This window comes from Papilio machaon, chromosome 12 (assembly GCF_912999745.1).
Source record: "Papilio machaon chromosome 12, ilPapMach1.1, whole genome shotgun sequence".
Classification (NCBI taxonomy): Eukaryota; Metazoa; Arthropoda; class Insecta; order Lepidoptera; family Papilionidae; genus Papilio; species Papilio machaon.
Window position 1 is genome coordinate 7,437,190 of NC_059997.1, and position 21,855 is coordinate 7,459,044.

At 32.7% G+C, this 21,855-nt stretch overlaps 2 protein-coding genes across 2 annotated transcripts in view; both read left to right on the top strand.

Annotated features, from left to right (window-relative positions):
* Window positions 1-1,321: 1,321 nt before the first annotated feature.
* Window positions 1,322-4,780, top strand: LOC106710446 (NADH dehydrogenase [ubiquinone] flavoprotein 2, mitochondrial). Its single transcript, XM_045680254.1, has 7 exons — window positions 1,322-1,463; window positions 1,569-1,694; window positions 2,204-2,394; window positions 2,595-2,742; window positions 3,431-3,490; window positions 4,018-4,094; window positions 4,622-4,780. The coding sequence occupies exons 1-7, from the start codon at window positions 1,428-1,430 to the stop codon at window positions 4,716-4,718; spliced, it is 735 nt and encodes a 244-aa protein (XP_045536210.1). The 5' UTR covers window positions 1,322-1,427; the 3' UTR covers window positions 4,719-4,780.
* A 1,181-nt stretch (window positions 4,781-5,961) lies between these two features.
* LOC106710434 (calcium-transporting ATPase type 2C member 1) overlaps window positions 5,962-21,855 on the top strand; it is a 32,225-nt gene continuing 16,331 nt past the window's right edge. Inside the window, exons 1-3 of the mRNA XM_045680396.1 lie at window positions 5,962-6,164; window positions 12,448-12,546; window positions 16,759-16,924. Of these exons, the coding sequence (XP_045536352.1) occupies window positions 6,063-6,164; window positions 12,448-12,546; window positions 16,759-16,924 (367 nt within the window). The 5' untranslated portion in view covers window positions 5,962-6,062. The remainder of the gene's footprint in view (window positions 6,165-12,447; window positions 12,547-16,758; window positions 16,925-21,855) is intronic.

Below are 21,855 nucleotides of genomic sequence, written 5' to 3' on the forward strand. Positions count from 1 at the left end.
CAGTTACCATGGCAACGCTTCGTTGTTTTGCCGATGGGGAGCTGGTTCGGTTTTTCTCTTGTTTTTACCTTTTTTCACACGGAAGTACGGGCGTAGGCATATAGCGCGAGCAATGTTTAGTGCTGGTTAATTCCACAGATAATCCTATTTGCGTACCAGGTTAAAATATTCTTTATTAAATTGAATTGTAGAAATTTTGAGCAAATTGAAAGCTGTTTCATTGCCCAACATCTCTTCACACATATTATTGAATTTCTTCTTAGATATGTGCAGGTTGCATCACGATATTCCTTCACCGCAAGAACGATGACGATGTGGCATGTTGACATGTTTTCTTTAAATTTTTTTTGCGGTCATTTGAAGTTTTGATTTGCACTTAGCAAACCATTATTATCATATTTTCAAAATTTAACAAACTTATTTTTTAATCTTTAAGTACTAGTGCTGCCATCTACAAAGCAATAACAAAAATACCAATTACACTTAGGTTCTTGTTTGTGTTTGTTCTTAGATTAAAAAAATAGTTTTAATTGTTAAGATTGAGTACATTTTCAAAATAAAAGCAATTTTCAAACTGTAATATGTACATTAAACATGACATAGGTATGTGACGATTTCCACAAATATTGTATTTGAGGTACATAATTGTACCAACTTAGTTCGACAACAGTTTAACATCACTAGCAATATCTTTTATTGACTATACTTTAGTATTTAGCAACTGCAGCCAATAACGCTTCATTTGATACAACGTTCGTATTCAACCTTTAAAAAAATAACAAATACTTTCAGACCAGCTGAAATTAACCCCTTCAATATATGCTATTATTAACGTACCTTCAATATTTCCATATGAAAGTGTTTGTCTGAACATTTTAACGAATATCTAAATTGAAGGATCTCTTACCTAACATTAATTTATATATAACCGCTTAGGATTATGATGTACAAAGATACAAAGTAGAATTTGTAGAATTTGACCATTGGAAGTGTATTGTACAACATTATTAACATTTGTGGCATAAGAGCATATGCTCACAAAATACTTTTGTAGTATTTTGTGAGTGAGTGTTTTAGATCTGAAAAAATAGTATCAACCCTATTACTAATTAATTTGCTACTTAATGATCAAAAACATGTAGTGCAATGAATTTGAATATAACATCATTTATATAATGGGAATAATACTTCAAAATTAAATAAAAAAATCATATTTTTAACACCTAACCTAACATCATACTTAATTTCACGTTGACGTTTCATTTTTCAAGACTGGCAACTTTAAGCCTTTTGACATTTTCAACCTTCATCTGAGTTTTCAACTTTACACTGGAGTTCGACAGTTCCGAATTTTGTAAAAAAAAAATACTTCCACTTTGTTCGCGAACAGTGATTCGCAATAACAACATTGTAAATTAAACAAAACCATGCTATCAAGTCTCAGAACCGGGATACAAGGGCTGGTATGTGAATAAAATAAATATAAACAAAAGATGCGAATGAAAATAAAATTACATAATGTCCAATTTGATGTGATTAGTTGCTATAAGATTTATAAACACTTTCAGTGGCGTGTATCTTCGAGGGCCCTACAAACAACGACTAGCTTGCAGCATGATAGTTTATTCGTACACCGGGATACTCCAGAAGATAATCCAAACATACCATTCGAATTTACACCAGAAAACAACAAGGTACAGTCCATCGTTATCAAAAAATCATTGCCATTACAATTGTATTCAATGTCGAGCTATCAAATTTCAAAATTTAAATTTCGAACATTGAGTTTGATTTTTAAAAATTTGCTAACCTCACTTTTATTGGAGAACAGCTGTTCAATATTGACATCCATTACATTTATTCCAAATTCAAATATAGTATTAATTAATTTAATGTTTCAAATAAGTAAACCATAATTTGGAATCTCACCCTTAATTTCGTATAAATTTCTGTACTCATTTTGGCAACAATTTACACAAAACTTTCACTAAATGGCAGGATTAACTTAAAGCATGAATTTAATAATACTTAAAATTACATTAAGAAAGAATAACTTTATTGTTAGTTGTCTGTTTTTCAAAGAAAATGAGAGGGATGACTATGTTTTGTACAAGTGTTGTGGCTGTGGAAATCAACAGTTATTCTACGACATTATGAACAGCAAAATTATACTAAAAGGCTTAATCTTAATTTATACTTTTAGCGAATTGAAGCACTCCTAGCAATTTACCCCGAGGGTCATAAGAGGGGTGCAATGATTCCCCTGCTCGATCTAGCTCAGCGTCAGAATGGTGGCTGGCTGCCGATATCTGCAATGCACAAGGTTGCGGAACTATTAAACTTACCACGTATGAGAGTATATGAAGTTGCTACATTCTACACCATGTTTATCAGGTAAATTACCAAAATATACTGTATATTACAAGTTAAGAAAAATCTAACTGATGCACTCAGGGAGAGAATAAAAATTAAATAGATACCTCATGCATTATAATAAGTTCTATCATTTAGGCTTCAGGTCATAATAGATTTAAAAAGAATGCCTGTGTAATGCAACCTTTATACATACCAAAAATATCTTTTAACTTTTCCAGGCGACCTATAGGCAAATATCATGTTCAAGTGTGCACTACAACTCCGTGTTGGTTACGGGGTTCTGATATTGTACTGAATGCCATCAAAGAAGCCACAGGTTGTGAAGTCGGTGGCAATAGTCCTTGCGGAAAATTCTCCATATCCGAGGTAAGCATGATTTCATAATAGTGACCATTTATAGTGCAACAATTTTAACTAATGCAATGGACAAAAGTTAGGTTAATATATCAATGCTATCTTTTAATGACCAAAAAGTAAATCTTATTTGCTCCTTATCAGATTATAGCTGTCTTAACTTAATGGCTATATCATTTATTATGCATAAGTAAATATACAATTTTTCTGACTGAACTAAACTTAATAATAGCGCTATTTTTTTATAGTGACAGACAGTATAGCCACAGTAGTGAGACGACCGTTGCCCATAGACATCCGCAAATGCAGATGCGTTGCCTACCTTTAATCAACGGTTAAGGGGACTCACAGAAAGAGGATATTTCTCCTTCCTATGCTTCCCCTCTTCCGCCAAATCCACTTCCCCTTCCCATTATTTCCTATTAAGAAGGGATGGGAACGTAAGGAGGACTAAAATTAGGCCTCCGGTACCACACTCATCAGACGAAACGCGGAATTGCTTCCACTTCACGCCTGCCTTCTGTGTGTTCGTGTTATTGCACTGGTTGACCCGGCCAATTCGTGCACACAAAAAATATTGTTGCGGAATCTACCACTGTTATTCTCACCAGACTAGAAAAGTGTGTCAGTCTAAAATATTATTATACTAAATTAGTTGTTTTTAAATGTTATTATGTATTTATGAACATTTTCTTCGCAGGTGGAATGTCTGGGAGCATGTGTGAATGCACCAATGATCCAAGTTAATGATGATTACTATGTGAGTATTATTTTATTTGTGTACTAGCTGTCGCTCGCAACTCCGTCTATGCAGAATAAAAAAAAGCTTAATAAGTAACCTATGTGTTCATCCGGACTGTTCTACATCTTTGAAAAATTTCATTAATAACTGTTGAGCCGTTCCGTAGATACCTTTAAACAAACATCCATCTAAACATTAGCATTTATAATATTAGTAAGATTAGTAATTTTTATAAAATTCGTAATGTACAGTCGAACCTGGAAAAGCGACAGTTCTAGGAACCGCAATATTTTTCGCTTTCAGAGACTTCTTTCTTAATAGAGTTTCTCGCTTATTCAGGTTAGACTGTATAAAAAGAATTCTGAAATAATTTTTTATTCTTAATATTACAAAATTAATTAGTGTTTATTATCTTATAAACAAATTCAAACACTTCTTTGTGGTACATAAATAGTTCTATAGTGAAATAAATTAAAGTGGCATTAAAGACAGATGTTCCAAGATGTTTCGTAGTTGAATTTGATTTTTTAAAACTATTTTTACAGGAGGATCTTACTGTTGAAGATACTAAAGAAATTATTGAAAAATTAAAACGGGATGAAAAACCTAAACCAGGCCCAAGGTTACATTTTACATTTCAATAAAACAATAGTATTAAATCTTCGAGACATAAGAAAATTAACTTATTAACACTTTAGACAGACATTATATTAAAATAATTAAAATCGTGGCTTCACTTAGATTTACTTTGATGAAGGTACCAACTAGTTTCAGACCCATCCTTCTTCAGGGTCAATGGTACTCCAAAGTAAGTGTAAATGAAGCCATGATTTAATGATTTTAATTATTTTACGAAAATAGATACTTTTAACTTTTGAAATTTAAAAATGTAAAAGTACATTTCTATTGTGGAAACACCAAAATATATCTCATACTAGCTTTTTCCCGCGACTCCGTCCGCGCGGAATAAAAAATAGAAAACGAGGTAAAAAGTATCCTATGTCCGTTTCCTGGTTCTAAGCTACCTGCCCACCAATTTTCAGTCAAATCGATTCAGCCGTTCTTGAGTTATAAATAGTGTAACTAACACAACTTTCTTTTATATATATAGATAGATTATCTTAATTAATTTCTAAAAATCTTTTCTAGGAGTGGACGTTATGCTTCAGAGCCATTGGGTGGGCTTACTTCTTTAACCGAAGAACCAACAGGACCGGGATTCGGTTTACAGGATGCTCTCAAATGAGTCAAATCACTTAGTTTTGTTGTAAAAACGTTTATTTAACTAGGAAATACCGAAATAAAGAAATCATGTTATTTTGTTTTTTATTTTCTGTATTATTTTAATTTAACAATCCTAAAAAAATTACAGCTATGGGAAAATTTTGGAAGCAGCCTTAATCTCTAAGATTTTTTTTTGTCAAATGATTTTCTGTGATATAATTAATAATTCAACAGAAGAATTTCGTGAGATTAATTAAAAACTGTTTGGTGTTTTTTTAAATGCCTTAATTTCGTTTAAATATTATGCATGACCATACCAATAGTCTTACGTTAATCGATCATTTCTATTCGCTAATTTTATAATTCGTACTGGACCACATCCCTGATAAAAAAAAAACATTTACAGGCTGTTTTTTTAAATAACAGCCAATTAAGGCCAATTTCGATACGTTCTCCATGATATTTAAGGCTTCCTTTATGTAAGATAAGGTTTTTTTTTTTTGTTAGATTTAAAACAATTCTTCAGATGTTTTATTTTAGCACTTTCTTATTTAAAATATTTCTAGAAAAAAAGTTTCTTACAGTAAAAGCAGAAAAAAGATTAAAATCGTAGGCCAGGCGTTGTGAAACACGTTGTATCAATTTATTTCGTTCTCTGATAAGAATACTATCATTGTGATTAAGGAAATGCCGTTCAGTTGTATTTTTGATTAGGTCGTGTTAGTGTAGTGATCAGCTCATGTTAGGTATTGTTTAGTATATTGTTAATATTATTACGTCATTGTTTAATTTAAAATCAGAATTAAATAACTTGTACATTATTATGTTAATGGTGTGTGATATTGTACATTAGTGTTTCTAAATGTTTACGTTACAGATGTTCCGTCGTAATTATGGCAATAAGACAAATGGGGTTCAAGAATACACAAAATTACAAATTTGGGATACCGATCGAAACAATGTTTTACAAGTGAGTTGTATAATTATGTATGTTAAGTTAACTGTAATTTATTATTGGTTTTGTGACGTCGTGTTTTCAACAAAATGTAAAATGTACGAAAAGAGGTTACTTTTACCTTCTAAAAAAATTTAACCTTCTAAAAAAATACTTTTCAATAAAAAAAGTTTTACAAATGTTGCTTAAACATTATTCGCATATTGCTTTGATTTTGGATTCGAATCGTGTCGTCTAGTGATAAACTATTCAAACGTTCCTGAACTGACAACACATTTGTCATTTGTCAAGTGAAAATTGTCGTGTCGGTTTTGTCAAATTGACAGTGTATTTTCGTTGTTCTGTAGTTTGAGTCGTCTTTCGGTGTTAAAATGTCTGTCGTAGCTTAAGCTCTTGGACATTTTGTTAAAGATGAAAAGTAGCCCCACTCGCAAATATGAGAATTTCTCCAACGACCATCAAGGAAAAGATACCGACAAGTATTCCCTAGACAGCCAGGATACTGCAAGTTTGGTTAGTGAGTTGTTCAATTTATTGATTTTGTTTGTGTACCATTTCTAGTATTATTGATTATTAGTTGGAAAGTCTTAGTCATGGTTGTTTCATAGCATAACTATCATGAATATGGTGCTTGTATTATCGGTGTTAAGTTTTTTTTTATTTTCGTATCATAAAAGCTAGTCGACGTAGTTATATCGACCTAGATTTTTCTAGTAAGATTAGAGTAACAAGTTGGAGGAACTATATAGGTGTATCGCAGTCGGCAGCGTTTTTAAAATATCAATTAATAAAATATTTCTTGAAAGAATTCGTAATGCAATCCAATATTACTTGAAGTAAGGAAACATTTCATAGTCTTTCTTGCACTTTCACTGCGACACGTGATTACTTTTACTACTCGATATCGTCTGCATTTTTTTTATTACGTAGCACAAATCTTAGGATCCCATTTGTTTTTTTTTTAAATGGTCTAATGTTCTAAATGAAATATACTTTTCCTTTAGTCTGAAATGTAAACTTAGCACAAGTTACATACAGCATGAAGCCTTGTGCACAAAAAAAGTTTAAATTAGATTAGTTTGGACTCAATAAAAAATATAGATTTGATTCAGAATGTCTTTTGTCTGATTGTGATTTTAAAGTGTTCTTGAACATTAATTAATATGTTAAAGCTTTAAATTTGAGATAAAATTATATTAGTAAACATCTGAATGACTTATATGAAAAACTGTTTATACAATTTAGCCTTATGGTCCTTAAATATTTTCTATGACTTAGGAATGTATTTAAAATGTATTCTACTTAGTATTTCATACTATCAGAGAACTATTCTGCACAATGACCTTTTTATAGTGGGTAAGATATAGTAATAATTAAGCCAGCTTACAAACATTTGGCTGTGGAACATTTTATTGAATGAAACCAGTTAGCAAAAGTTAATAAAAGCTAGTAAGACTGCAGTACAGACCTACTCTCTCTAAATTAAAAAGAAGATTTTCAGTCTGTCTTAAAAAAAGGTTTTATATAAAATACTAGTTTGTAAAAAGTTTCATCACTTAACTAGAATTAAAAATTAAAACAATTCTGTTGCCATTGGTTTAATATTATCTATTTATCAAATAAACTTAATGATAACATATTACAAAACAATGTTTTCCATTTCTTTGATTAATACTATTGCTGATAATAATTTTTTTTATTTTATTTTTTTTATATCATAAGGTGGCAGACGAGTAACTGGCCACCTGGATTTGCCACAATAGCGAGGCGACCGTTTCCCATAGACATCCGCAAATGCAGATGCTTTGCCTAACTTTAATTAATGGAGAAGGGGATGCAGAAAAAGGATATTTCTCCTTCCTATGCGTCCCCTCTTCCGCCAAATCCACTTTCCATTCCCATCCTTTCCTATTAAGAAAATGATGGGATGGGAAAGGAGACTAAAATTTTTCAATAATTTTGGATATGTTTGGAGTATATTTCTTTGAATGTTATTGTAGTTTAGATTTCATGTTTCCGAAACTAATACAAGTTTGACATCATAAATATATAACTAGAACAGGAGAAGAAATTGTTTTTTTTTTTTGTGAAATTTTTATATTGAAAAACACATGAGATAGCACACATACAGGTTTATATTGTGCTATGAATACATATGTGACTATGTCTATTTAACCAAGATCAAATATTAAAATCAGACCTCCATGTCGAATGGTGGGATTCGGAAAGTAATCAAGAAAAAATTGAGAAGGAGGGGAGAAACTAGAACCTCACTGCAATCACCAATGGGGGAGAGAGTTAATAAGAGTAAAGACATCATATGATTAATGGACGACATCTTACCAACACTAAAGTACGATAAAAAAATGCTTGAGGGCTAAAATTAAATCAGAGTGTTATGCAAGTACACATTGAACTGACCTGGGAGCTGGTTCACTGATCTGCTTCATACATGTGAACTGTGAGCTGATCTACAGGTCATCAATTTTAGTTAAGTTACCCTTGACTATTCTCGAGCGACAAACGCTTTAAAATCACTATTGTTACGTTCGCCCAACACTCAAAATAAAACTCTGCAGGATAAAAGAGCGTTCGTGGAAATAAGTGCTAATGGCTTGTGCCATTAGTTTACCATCCCTGTCATATTCCCTGCCTGGTCCTATATCAAAGACGGGGTTTATTACAGCTATAAATAGCCTTTTATTGTACATTTCTATGTGACTACTTAATTACTCTTAGTTCGGTTAGTATTCGATATTGAATGAAGTAGCCTAAATTGATTGCTTCTTTATAGCGTACGCTTGTTAGATTATATGTTAACACTTTTTGTAGTTGTGGTATAAAAATAATTGGTAACTGTTATCGTTAATGTAACACGTTGGTGCAATAACCCTGAGTAGATGAAATGTCGCTAAAAAATTTTACTTTATGCCTATCCTATGTCGATTTCTTGCGTATGTTTTTTTTTAAACAAAATGCGTACGTGGTTCAAATTGGTAGTCAATATTAGGTTTGAAGGGTCATTAACTATTTATCATTGCGTTTTAATGACTAATAATATAGATGAAAAAAACATTTTAATTATTTTCGTAAAATATTGATAAACCAACTGTCGCTCGAGCTACGTCTGCGCGAGATTGAAAAAAAAAGTTTAATTAGTAGTCTATGCGTTCTTCTAGACTTATTTCTACATGTATGTCAAATTTCAGCGAGGTCTTTCTAGTCATAATAGAGATACCTTCTAACAAACAAACATCCTACCATCTAAACTTTCGCATTTATAATATTAGTAAGATGACGGACGTATTGTAAAATGCCATAATTTAACAAATATGTAACACTTCCCCCTTCCCCCGCTTAACATTAGGGTGAATTGCGCACGAGCTTATTACGCGCTCAACGCTCATTGCATTGTGAGTGTTCGTGAGTGACGGATCCTTCAGTGAGAAAATGCGGCTAAAAAGACTTAAAGCGGTCTTCTTTGCCAAGGTTGTAATTTATTTATATTCGCTTTATATTGAAGGTTACAGTCAATATTATTAAGTTTTTTTTATTGTTACTGCTTAACTATAAAGTTAAATAAACAATTCATAATAAAGCTGTACAGGTTGTTACTTTAGTTTATCTTTTTAATAAATAAAATCAGGTTTATTTCGTGGAATTTTGCTTTTCGTAATGTAATAACCATGGCTTATGTCTAAGAAGTATGTCCTAAGAAACGGAACATAATTTTTTTTTCGGCAAACGTCTAAAGAGTTTCTCTATCATAAATGCTTCATAATTATTTTTTGCCAGTTACAAAAATTTAAATAAATCTGATAGAAATGCCATGTGTTCCAACCGGATATTTATAATGCTGTATCGATTTTATAGTGCTAAGTAACCTTGACATATAGATTCTGATGTCCGGAGTTAGAATCTTAGATAGCACTTTCTCAATAACTTAATTAAAAAAAATAACACTCCCTATAGAAAGCGGCTATTCGACATTCTATATTATATCGGATGTGTAATTTTATGGAAATTTTAATGTAAAAATTAACTCTCAATAGTTTTCTCTAATTATTTAATAGGATTAACCTTTTATTTATATTATGTAGGTTAACATTTGGAACAGCGTGTACTAGGTTTCGTAAAGATGACAAATTCGTCTTTTTTTCCTTTTTGATTTGCTTTGTGTATTGTATATAAATTAAGGATTCATAGTTATAGATTTGTGTGTATTAGCGATTTTATAAATATAGCTTGTAGTTTAGAACTGACTAGATATGAACGTATTGGTAAACTTTACTACTACCAATCTTTTCGCAATTTAACTACGCAGCAGAATACTACCGTATTTAGTAGTAACCTAATTCTTGGCAGTGGAAATATACGGTGATTATAATTTCGAGCATTTATTAGTAAACGTGTTAAAATATTAATAATTCTAGTAAGTTAGCATTATAAATCCCTCAGATCGTTTTATGAATGAAAAAAAAAAAACGTTTACTTTTTTTGGCATTTCCAATCATCCTGTATAACCTGTTAAACATTCCGCTAATTCCTTCTGCCTTAGACTAAAGTCCTGTAGGTTTTATAAAAAAAGGAATACGACAGCTGCGTTTCCTGTGTTTCTTTTAACAACTAGAGTAAACGAGTTTACTTGCGACATAGTTACTTGTCTTTTGCTTATTTTTATGGCTTTGGCATTTTATTAATTCAATGTACTGTACGTTATTATATACAGGATGGCCCTTGGAAAATATTTTAATCGTAGGAAATTTTGGTTTAATGTTAGGTATTTTGTTTTTTTTTTTTTGTTGCAAAATATGAGATGAAGCTGCTTTGTAATTGAGATTTCAATCAGAGATATTAATATATTGGATATTGTTCACAAGTGGAGATGTTAAAGATTTTAGGTCAAGGCTCCTATCTTACTAATAATATAATTGCGAAAATTTAGATGAATGGATGTAGCGTTGCCAGGCGTCCGGATAAAGCCGGACATAGGTAGGCTTTTTGATTGCATGTCCGGCCAAAATAAACGGTTTTCCGGCTTTTTTAGGCTTTTTACATTTCCCAAACGAGAGTGTACCTATAAATACTGAGACAAAACCCTAAATAATGTGTCCGACCTTTCTACTCAAATATCCTGACAAACTGGCTGGTCTGTCCGGCTAGTAGGTTTGGCGACCTGGCAACCCTAAATGGATGGATGTTTGTAGGTATCTCCGGAACTGCTCAACGGCTTTTGATGAAATTTCGCACAGATGTAAAACATAGTCTGGAAGAACACATAGACTACTTAATAAGTTTTTTTTTTTTGCTTTTTTTTTTCTGAGTAGCAGACGACAAGTAATCTTAAATAGCACGTTCTATCATTCTTCATCCATTTTTAATGATTATTAATATCCGTATCTTAACTATAACATAATTATGGGAAACAATGTAATTAATTTTATCACACTAATTTATTAACATGGATATTTGCATAAGAAACAAGTGATATGCATGAAACTCGAATTGTTGTATTGGCAAGTAATTAAAAAAATAAAAATGGTAATTGGCAAATGGTAATTGCTGATTATAATATTCTTTTTATAAATTGAATTTTTGGACGTTGCCATGTCATTATTATTTTACTTAATTAAAAAATCTAAATACTCCATTGGCTATATCTGAAATATTGTAGTAGCCTATATGTTCTTCCAGACTATGTTGCTATCTATGCCAAATTTCAGCAAGATCCGTTGAGCCATTCTGGAGATACCTTCTAACAAACATTCATCCATTCATCCAAACAATCCCATTTACACGTTGTATTTGTTGAGTACAGAATTAAAAATTCTACCAAACAGGTGGCATACTGGCTACAAAGACCTTTGCCTTTTTGTATTAGAAAAAGATAGAAGACAAGTAGGGGAAAATCGCCCGTAAAGAGTTACCAACGAAATGTAATCCCGTAATTGAGTGTGACGGAATTGTGATTGTATAGGTAAATATGTTTTAAAATAAGTGAATTTAACAAACGAATAAAAGCATTTTTTGGCTGCCGTGCTGCAGTTTTCAATTTATACAAAATTTTTCGTCTATTCTCTTTGTTTTTTTTTTTGTTCGTTTCTATCTTAAACAAAAAACTTTACCAAACAATCCCGTTAAGTTACCAAAAACAAATACCTATTGTGTAATCCTTTTGAATTTAAAGCGAGACTTTAAAAACTACTAAATCTATTGCTTTAAGCGCTTTTAGGACAAAGCGTCAAACAATTGAAGCGTTTCAGGAATATTATTTTGTTTTGAATTGTCCTCCGTGCCAGGTACGGAAACATATAACAGGAAACAACGTATTAAGAGCTTATAAACATGATAAGGTAACAAAATAACAAAGTTTGACGCCTTTAAATTGGTGTAAAATCTAAATTAGGTCAACAAATTAAAAACATTGAAACCAAAATTGTTTACGTAAATTGATTAGTATGTTTTTTTTACAAAGATTCAAAAGTAGAGCATTTATGTGTAGGTAAATATGTCCGTTTTATTGTGTAGTCTATACTCCGGTAGTTATTTGACCCGGTGCTATAGTTCATAGGAGCCCCATTGTCAAATAGAATAAAATATCAAATAGAACAAGATCATTATTGGACTGTAGCTGTCCTATGTATACTTTCTTTTCCTCACAGAATTAACCGTGGTGACAGTGTGGGTGAGATCGTGAAGGACGAGATTCCATTCCATTCGTGTTTTCTGTCCGCTTAAGACCCTTTTTCCACTACACGTTTTGATAATATTCCTAACTATTGTATTATTTGTTTAGCATTCGGAGGAGGGTGGGCGGCACGGACCGGACGTGAACGCAGGCGCCGGCGACATGTGGATCAGCGCCGTCGAGAGTTCCATACTCGCCTGGGAGGAGGTAAGTGTCGTGGGTGGGTTTTCACGACCTAAACATTTCTACAAAAACATATTTTTAACAATGGTAGATCTTGAAACAACAATATTTGTTGGGTACACGAATGGGCCGGGTCGACCGGTGAAATACAACTACCACACAGAAGACAGGCGTCAAGTGGAAGCAATTCCGCGTTTCGCCTGATGAGCGTGGGTGTCGGAGGCCTAATTTTATTCCTCTTTCCCTTTCCACCCTTTTCTTATAAGGAAAGTATGAGAAGGGGAAGTGGATTTGGCGAAGGAGGGGACGCATAGGAAGGGGAAATATCTTTCTGCGCGTACCCTTCTCCGTTGATTAATGGTTGGCAACGCATGTTCAATTGCCGATGTCTGTGAAATTTGCGTTTGCTTGTTTGCTACCACTTGATAAAAAAACATTACCTTTTTTTTTTTTTACCAAAGAGAGCAAAGAGGCTGTAATTTACACATGAGTTTCAATAGAATATATAATAGAAACGGAAAACAATGCGACTGCTCGATATTGATCCGTTATCAACAGGTGGACGTCGCGCAGTCCCCTAGACATTGTGTCTGGTCAAGGGTAAACAGTCCCTCAACTATAGTCCCTCTGGTCCATAAAAGAAATCATGATTATCATAGTAACTTTAAAGAATTTAATTTAAATGAGATGGATCAAATATTATATGCTCGTCTCTTGTGTACTTGAGTACGAATATAAGGATAAATTCTAAAAATCATCGACAAAAATATTTGAATTAAAATTTTTCAGTCAGTTTTTGTAACTGATCGCGTAATCTCGAATGCAAACATTCAGAAGCAATTAAATATTGTTAGTCAAGGCCATAACATCACGTGGCATCGAGAAGCATGAACCGTGACAGTAAACTGAAACTATCCAAAATATTAATACTTCGAGAAGAATCAACTTCAATTCAACTCAACTTGGCACTTCTGAAAGTAGAAAAGTTTGTGGGCCTCTGTGGTTGTTTTGAATTTCGTCTTACCATGGATCTTGTTCACACTTTTATATTTGAGTTGTGTTTATAAGCCGAAGCCTTCGATATCCATGTCATCCATTCACATTAAAATAATGAACTGTTTTACAAAACTTTTTTTTGACTAAATAAAAGTGAAAAAAACGACAAGAAAAAGAAAATAAAAAATTTACAAAAAAGGTTGCGCGGTGCGCACTGGCCACTCAACCCAGGGGTCGGTGTTGCCGCAACAAGTTGATTGCTACGTATTGAATTATTTAAACATAGAATACATCCCTGGTATTAATTATATAAGTCATCGTTTGTCCATTCCGGAAATGTTGGTATTAAACATTTTTTTAAGCTAAAATGGGAGGGACTGTGCATTGTATTTTTGTGTTACAGTTTCGGCAGTGGGAACCTACGGTTTAAATGTAAGAAACTAAACATTATTGTTACCAAACTAACTGAAAATGAAGACAGATTATGTATCCGTATTTCACTGATTTATCTGTGAATGTCCATCTTTTCGTTGATAACTGATAAAAGTATTGAAAGTCGTTGAAATAATTGAATCAAACGATAAAAAATCGTAAATAACATTGTTATGTATTTAATCTCGCTGTAGATATGAACAAATCACGATTCCGAGACACATTCCTATATGGGATTTAATATTTTACGCGTTATCCTGTGTAGTATTTAGTTGGCACGTCGGGCAGAACAGTAATCACGTTCATGACGTGTCAAATCTTAATTCATTTATCTGAATTTTTTATGGGATTGGTAGAGATTACAAATAATTCATTTCTTGTTTTGAAAAACAGTCCTCAACTCTTGTCATAATTTTTGTCAAATATACAGTAATTCATTGAGTTTCTTAACCGGTTCCAGCTGGTTGTCATTTGTATGGAGGTCAATAAACTTTCGCGTAATTTGCCTCAATAAATGTCAATTAATGATGTGCTATGGGTGGCTATTGTTTTAATTTGTGGCATCGACATTTGAACAGTCTTGTACTTTTTTATTTTTATAAAAAATACCATTATCTATTTCAAAATAGGTTTGCTACCTTTTATGAAATAATTTCCATATTTCTTATCAAATTAGGACTCTGGAAAAATTCATACGCGGTATATGACATTAATAATTTTCATTGAATACATAAAATGCTATTTTACAGTACACAAATTATCTAGAGTTTATAACAAATGTTATTTGATCTTATAGAATCTTTATTTATTTTAACCAGGTGTGAATTTATAGGTGATTGTGTAAACTTCTCGGTTGCACAAAGTTTACACAGTACGAATATAACATGTATTAACACGTGTAAAAATTACAATCTGAATTTACGATACTTACAATTTTAGCAATTATAAGAGTGGTACAAAAAGATTTATGTGAAATTGATTAAACTTCAAAAATAGGACAAAAAAGATACACTTAGGCTCGAAATCTCGATAACTGTTATTCTAAATTGACATAACTTTTTTATTTATGCACTTATTGAGATAAAACAAACACTAAATGCTAAATGAAGCTTACCACAGTACATTAGTGAATACGATATCCAAATCGCCTAAGCAGTGTCTGAAATTAGAGCACACAAACAAACAGACAAACGGACAAAATCATAACAATAGTTGGTTTGAGTTGTACCTGTGTGTTTGCTGTGATATAAACACCCCTTTTAATAGTTTTTCTTATAATATAATTTCTATATAGAGACAAATGTGTCTTGGCCTCGATACATTAAATTTGAGGCTCAGACTGTCTATGAGCTAAAGGCTTAGTTCACCTTATCAGATAATAGTGTTGGCCTATTTTCACTAAGTGCATATTTGTCTAGTTTTACGTGAATTAATAACACTAGTTTGACATTAAATATTATTTTCTTTACATTGAAATTGCCGAAGTTTTATGTCTATTTTTTTAATTGGGGAAAACTGAAAGAACTGATGGAGAAGCGACCGCTACCCATCCTTTCCTTATAAGAAAAGGGTGGGAAGGGAAAGAAGAATAAAATAACGCCTCCGGCACTACACTCATCTGGCGAAACGCGGAATTACTTCCACTTCACACCTGTCTTCTGTGTGGTCGTGGTCGTGACGAGCAAGCCGATTCGTACAACATTTGTTGTTGCTGGTATCTACCACTACCACTGTTACACTTCAGTCATATAATATAATTAGTTAAATACAACATAAAAGTAAGGTTACAATAATATTCCAGATGTTTTATATATGATAAGCTCTTTCACCTATTTCCGCGTGGAATTATATAAAATGGAATTAAATAAATAAAGTGGAATTAAATGTTATGGTTGGGAGTATCCCAAAGTTAATTTTAAAACCGTTTGATGCGACCGTTTAGACTACGGCAATGTTACAGCGCGTAGTGCAGGGCAGTTGTAAATCGATACGTAGTGCCAGAAGTACGGACTCTGTAACGATTGACCTAATTCAAGACTGGAAAGTTAATTTCAATAGAGTGCTTGAGTAGCATTCATTATTATTGTATGGATATTAAGCTTCATACATACTGATGACTTCGACAGAATGAAGTAATTATTTGGTGCATTCAGAAGCTAAATTAGGATAGGAATAAGGGAAATTTTGACCGAATGGAACTTTTATAGTTCTATTCACTAACTAGTTTTCCGCGACTTCATTCGCCAGGATTAAAAAAAAAATATATTATTATTATTATAAATGCGAATATTTCAATGTATGTTTGTTTGAAGGTATTTTCAGAACGACTCAACGGATCTTGCTGAAATTCGGCATAGTTTTTTTTTAACTCCGTGTGGACGGAGTCGCAGGCGCCAGCTAATTTAGTAATTATAGCCTGTCAGCCGATGTTAGTGTAGCTTCCTAATAGTGGCAGAATTCAAATAGGTTCAGTAGTTTCGGACACTATTCAAAACAAACAAACACACAATCGAAACTTTCCTTTTTATACTGTTAGTATGACGTACGCGTAATAAGCGAAATCGTCGGACGTCTTTCGGTTTGTATTTCGGCTTCGGGTTATTGAATGTAGTAATTCCATGGCTCCTGTACTTTGTTATGCTAAGGTTTTGTTACGCCCGACTTTAAATCCATTGAGTTCTTTTGAATCCATTTTCTTACTCAATATTTTCCTGCGTCTTTTGCTGACAGTCTCTTGGTGTTTTGACTTGATAAGCAATAATGCTATCGTCTGTTACTATAGCTTGTAATTCTGTGTTTTCTTACCAGGTGGCGGACCGTCTACACGTGGACGTCCGCCGCGGACTGTCATGGCGGGAGGCTAACGATCGTATGAACTTCGTGGGCCCGAATGAGTTCCAGGTGAAAGAGGAGGACCCGCTCTGGAAGAAGTACATCGAGCAGTTCCAGAATCCGCTTATTCTACTACTACTAGGTAAGTGTATGACCGGCAAATTAAATCTGTAAATTGCATATCGAACGAATTCATTTATAAATTGACTTGTTTTGTTTCGGTAATTTGTAAAAGTGGTATTTAAGTGGTAATCTCACAATCATTAGTGTATTAACTGGCCTCATAATCTTATCATACGTCCCCTAAGTTAGGGGTGACTAGGCCATAGTATCCACTCTGGCCTAGTGCGGGTTAGTTGACTTTACATATATATTTTCAATACGATGTTTTCCTACACTTTTAGAACATGGGATAAATGTACATATGTAAATCGAAAATCCAAACAAACACATTGGTATATGGCGGGATTCGAATCCAGGACCGGCAAATTGCAAATCACGTGCTTAACCCCTAAGCCACCGACGCTCCAATGATAATGGCATACTATGTACATGATTTACCGACTAGTCTAATATTTCTGCAAATAAGTATATTTATTATAATTTAGTTACTAATAAGGAAGTAGATTTTACATTAAACCACTTCAAAGCTATAAGTACTTTATTTAGTATAGAGTTTTTATTTTTTATTAAAACATTTTTCTACACTAAACCAAGTAATTACTAACGATGTTATTACAATGTAAAAATTTAAGACATGTAATACAATTTGTATGGAAATCACATGCAGTATTTAAAAGCGAAAGACCTAAATTTTTCGCCGTCACTTGTACCTATTATCTAAAAACAAGTGAGACAGAATTAAAACAGTAATTTTTATTAATCTTTGTTTTTAAGACTTAAAGTTACTTAGATGATCTTCACTATAACTGTAGCATATGTATGTATGTATGTACAAACATACATAATTGTTGGATACAAACAACTTAAGCCATGTAATTTACCTGGTAGCTTCGCATTTTTTTCCTTAAAGCCAATGAACCCGTGACCGGACTTACTATGCAAAAAAGGCCGTAGACCGATATAACAGTAAAGCTGAGTCTACATACTATCTCTACATATAATAAAATTGGAGTGTATGTAATACTAGCTTGAGCCCGTGACTCCGCCCGCGAGGAATTAAAAAAATCTTTATTAGTAGCCTATGTGTTCTTCCAGACTATATTCTACGTATGTGCGAAATTTCATCAAGAGCCATTGATCCGTTCCGGAGATACATTCAAATAAACATCCATCCATCCATCTAAACATTCGCATTTATAATACCTATTAGTAAGATAAAAAAATATATATTTCGTACATTATTACTGATAACTACTAGTTTTTGGATCTTCTATCTGTCTGCTCGTCCGTGTTTGTTCCGGATAACCTCCGAAATAGCTGTGGCGATTGACAGGCCTTTGACGAGAAGGTAGCTGATAAGTGCAGGAATAATATAGGCTACTTTTTAAATTCTTAATTCCACGAAAGTAGTTCAGGTGGAGAACGTCTGTTTTAATATCCCCACCTAAAAGGCCATTAGCTCCAAGGAGATACCTAAAATTGTTTTCTACACAGAGTTCTTTATATTTCGAGGCTTTATAAAGCGTGAATATCACTATATACACAGCTGTTTGAAATAAAGTCAAGCGTACACGAGTAACGGTCACGTTGCGATATTTATGCTAATTTTAATAATATATTCATGAAACAGTAGACGGTAAATTGAACACGAACGTGAGGATTACTGGATTATGTTATAACGGACACAACATTGTTGTGTTTATAGATTTAACCTAGACATAGATTTGTAAGTACCGAGTACTTATAGCAGGGCCATTTTAATAGGACACATTTGATACATCATCAAAATTCAATAAGGTAACCTTGTAACGGTGGTCGTAAAATACAGTCAAAACCGTTTATGGCGACATCGTTTAGAACAACATACCGGTTAAATTGACCAAAATCAAAGGTCCTGGCTGAATGTTATTACATATCTTTCCTATTAATACCTGTCACCGGTTGTTACAACTATCGGTTTTTACGACTCAATATGAGTAGTCCCTTCGATGTCGTTATAACAGATTTTGACTGTATTATTTATATTTTTCAAGTTATACCTGCACAATTGTTTACGTTTTTTTTTTTTTTTTTTTTCAAATTTTACTAATATTATAAATGCGAATGTTTAGATGGATGGATGGATGTTTGTTTGAAGGTATCTCTGGAACTGAAATTTAGCACAGATATAAAAAATAGTCTGGAAGAACACATTGGCTACTTATTATATTTTTTTTCTTTAATTACGCGCGGACGGAGTCGCGGGCGACAGCTAGTTTAAAATACATTTATTGCAACCATGTCAATCGAACGTCGCGTCGTTACAATGTTGCGTCAGTGAACTCTTTTTCTTTTTAAACACTAAGGGTGTTACAAAAAACATCGAACGAAAAACATTGATGTTTCATAATAACTGAATTCGATACACATATTATGTTTGAAGTTGGTATCAATTTTTAATTATAATCGATATTTTCAAGCAGGTCACCTCACTATGAAGCTTAAACTGATAGATGTCAAATGTGACCTATTAAAGTTGCCCAGCTATAGGTCAGTCTTGAATATGCATGGTTTAGAATTGTTTCTAATGAGAATGAAGTTAAAGAAATCTTTTACATCTTTTTGAAAAAGTAATAAAACACAAGACGTACAGATACAGAGAATTGAAAACATCTTTTTTTTTCTTTTTCTTTTTTTTGTGACACATTGGAATAGATCGCTAATTGCTACACGTAGAAGTCGTAAATTGTAATATTAATGTCAATTTAAATTCCATTTAATTTTCGTTAATAATTCACCATGTCAAAGAGGACATCGCGCTTCGATAGTTTTATTAAAGTTGTATCTATCAAGTGCATTCGAGGTCACATTGACAACATCATTGTTTGTAAAATTATTAATTGAATAGGTTATTGTTTAAATGGTATAAAAACCCAAACCGAAACACCTTTTTTTGCGTGAAAAGGGAGGGGGAAGGTTGTGTAAAACCATAATAAAAATATTGGAAGTTATAATGGTTTTTCCACAATTAACACGATTTTAAAAATACTACATAAGGTTTTTTTACGTGTATGTACGTTTGTTTTTATATTTACATAAAAGTTTGTAGGTATGTATGTAAATTCCATTTTGACAGTGTAAGAGCATCAGTTAGTCGGGTTTTTTGAGTTCATTTAACATTAGGTTTGGTTATCTTTTATGGTGGAAAAGCGCGGAAGGCTTCTTTTATTTTCATTACAAACTCTATAAATATGCAACTAGCACACGAACGTATGATTTAAAATGTTGAAACGAACCTTAGAAATTCTAGACCTTATGTTGAAAAGATTTCTTCAAGTGATGTAAAAGGTAGGATCCTTTTATTCTAAGACCCAGTTCCATATAACGTTTTAAGGTCACTGAACGCAGGTGCTGAATTTCAGTCGCAAAGTATACGAACATATACGTGAATAGTTAATGTAAAGTGATGTTATATATTAAACGTAGTGTAAAGTAAATAGCGAAAGAGCATTTGTTAAATCAGGTGTTTTATACAAAGTGTATTTATATACATATCTTCTATATATATAAAAGAAAGTCGTGTTAGTTACACTATTTATAACTCAAGCACGGCTGAATCGATTTGACTGAAAATTGGTGGTCAGGTAGCTTAGAACCAGGAATAGGACATAGGATACTTTTTAATTTTTTTAAAATTCCTCGGGAACGGAGTCGCGGGCAAAAGCTAGTCTTCTATCTATCCATATATATAAAAGAAAGTCGTGTTAGTTACACTATTTATAACTCAAGAACGGCTGAACCGATTTGGCTGAAAATTGGTGAGGAGGTAGTGGAGGAGGTATAACTTTTTATCCCGTTTCCTGTTTTTAAATTCCGCGGGAACGGAGTCGCGGGCGAAAGCTAGTTACTAATATTATAAATCCTAATGTTTAGATGGATCGATGTTTGTTGCCTGGTATTTCCAGAACGCCTGCATATATTTTGCTGAAATTCGGTATAGATGTAGACCATAGCGTGAAGTAACAAATAGGCTACAAATTAAGTTTGAAAAATACACTGATATTCTTGAATTTTAATAAGGTATATTCAAACAATTTAAATTTTTAGCATTAGCTACAAATTACCAAAGAAAAGTATATTTTTTATAAAGGAGTGCTATATTGCACGTGCACTTATCAAGGTCATTGTCAAGGATAAACTTTTAAAAACACTGTTTCAAATTACTCAAAAGTATCTTTTTTATGCACAGTTTTTTGTTGTCTATAATATTTATAGACATCATCCTAAATAGCGTAGATTGTTGTTGTAGTCAGATGGGGTAACGAGCTGTGACTGATATGGAAAAAATACAGTTTATGTCACGTTAGTTACATTATAAAACAAGGAAAAGAAGTAAGAAATCATACAGATAAATGCAGTAAATATAAAAGTTTTTTTAATATCTTATTTTTAAATTAGTTATTACCAGAATCTCGCGCAAAAAGGTTCTTGATTTAATACGGAATTGTTGGCTCTTTATGGTTTTCAAACGTTAAGTAAAACATCGAATAGAGGAATAAAAATGTTTGGTCTTTGCCTTAAAATGTTTACGAATACACGTACAATAGACAATAGACCGGGCTCTGGGATACACCAAAATAGATTTACTAAGAGAATAACTTACACAGAAATGTTATTATGGATTCTTATTGCGACTCTAATTGGATACAATTCTATCTTTATCTTGTTTAATACGTTGGAGTGACGAAACTTATGTCTTCTGTGTTTTTTTGTAATCTTACTTCTTACTATTTTACTTCTTACTATAATATAATCTTACTAATATTATAAATGCGAATGTTTAGATGGATGGATGGATATTTGTTTGAAGATATCTCCGAAACGGCTCAACGTATCTTGACGAAATTTGGCATAGATGTAGAACATAATCTGGAAGAACACATAAGCTACTTTATTATGTTTTTTAATTCC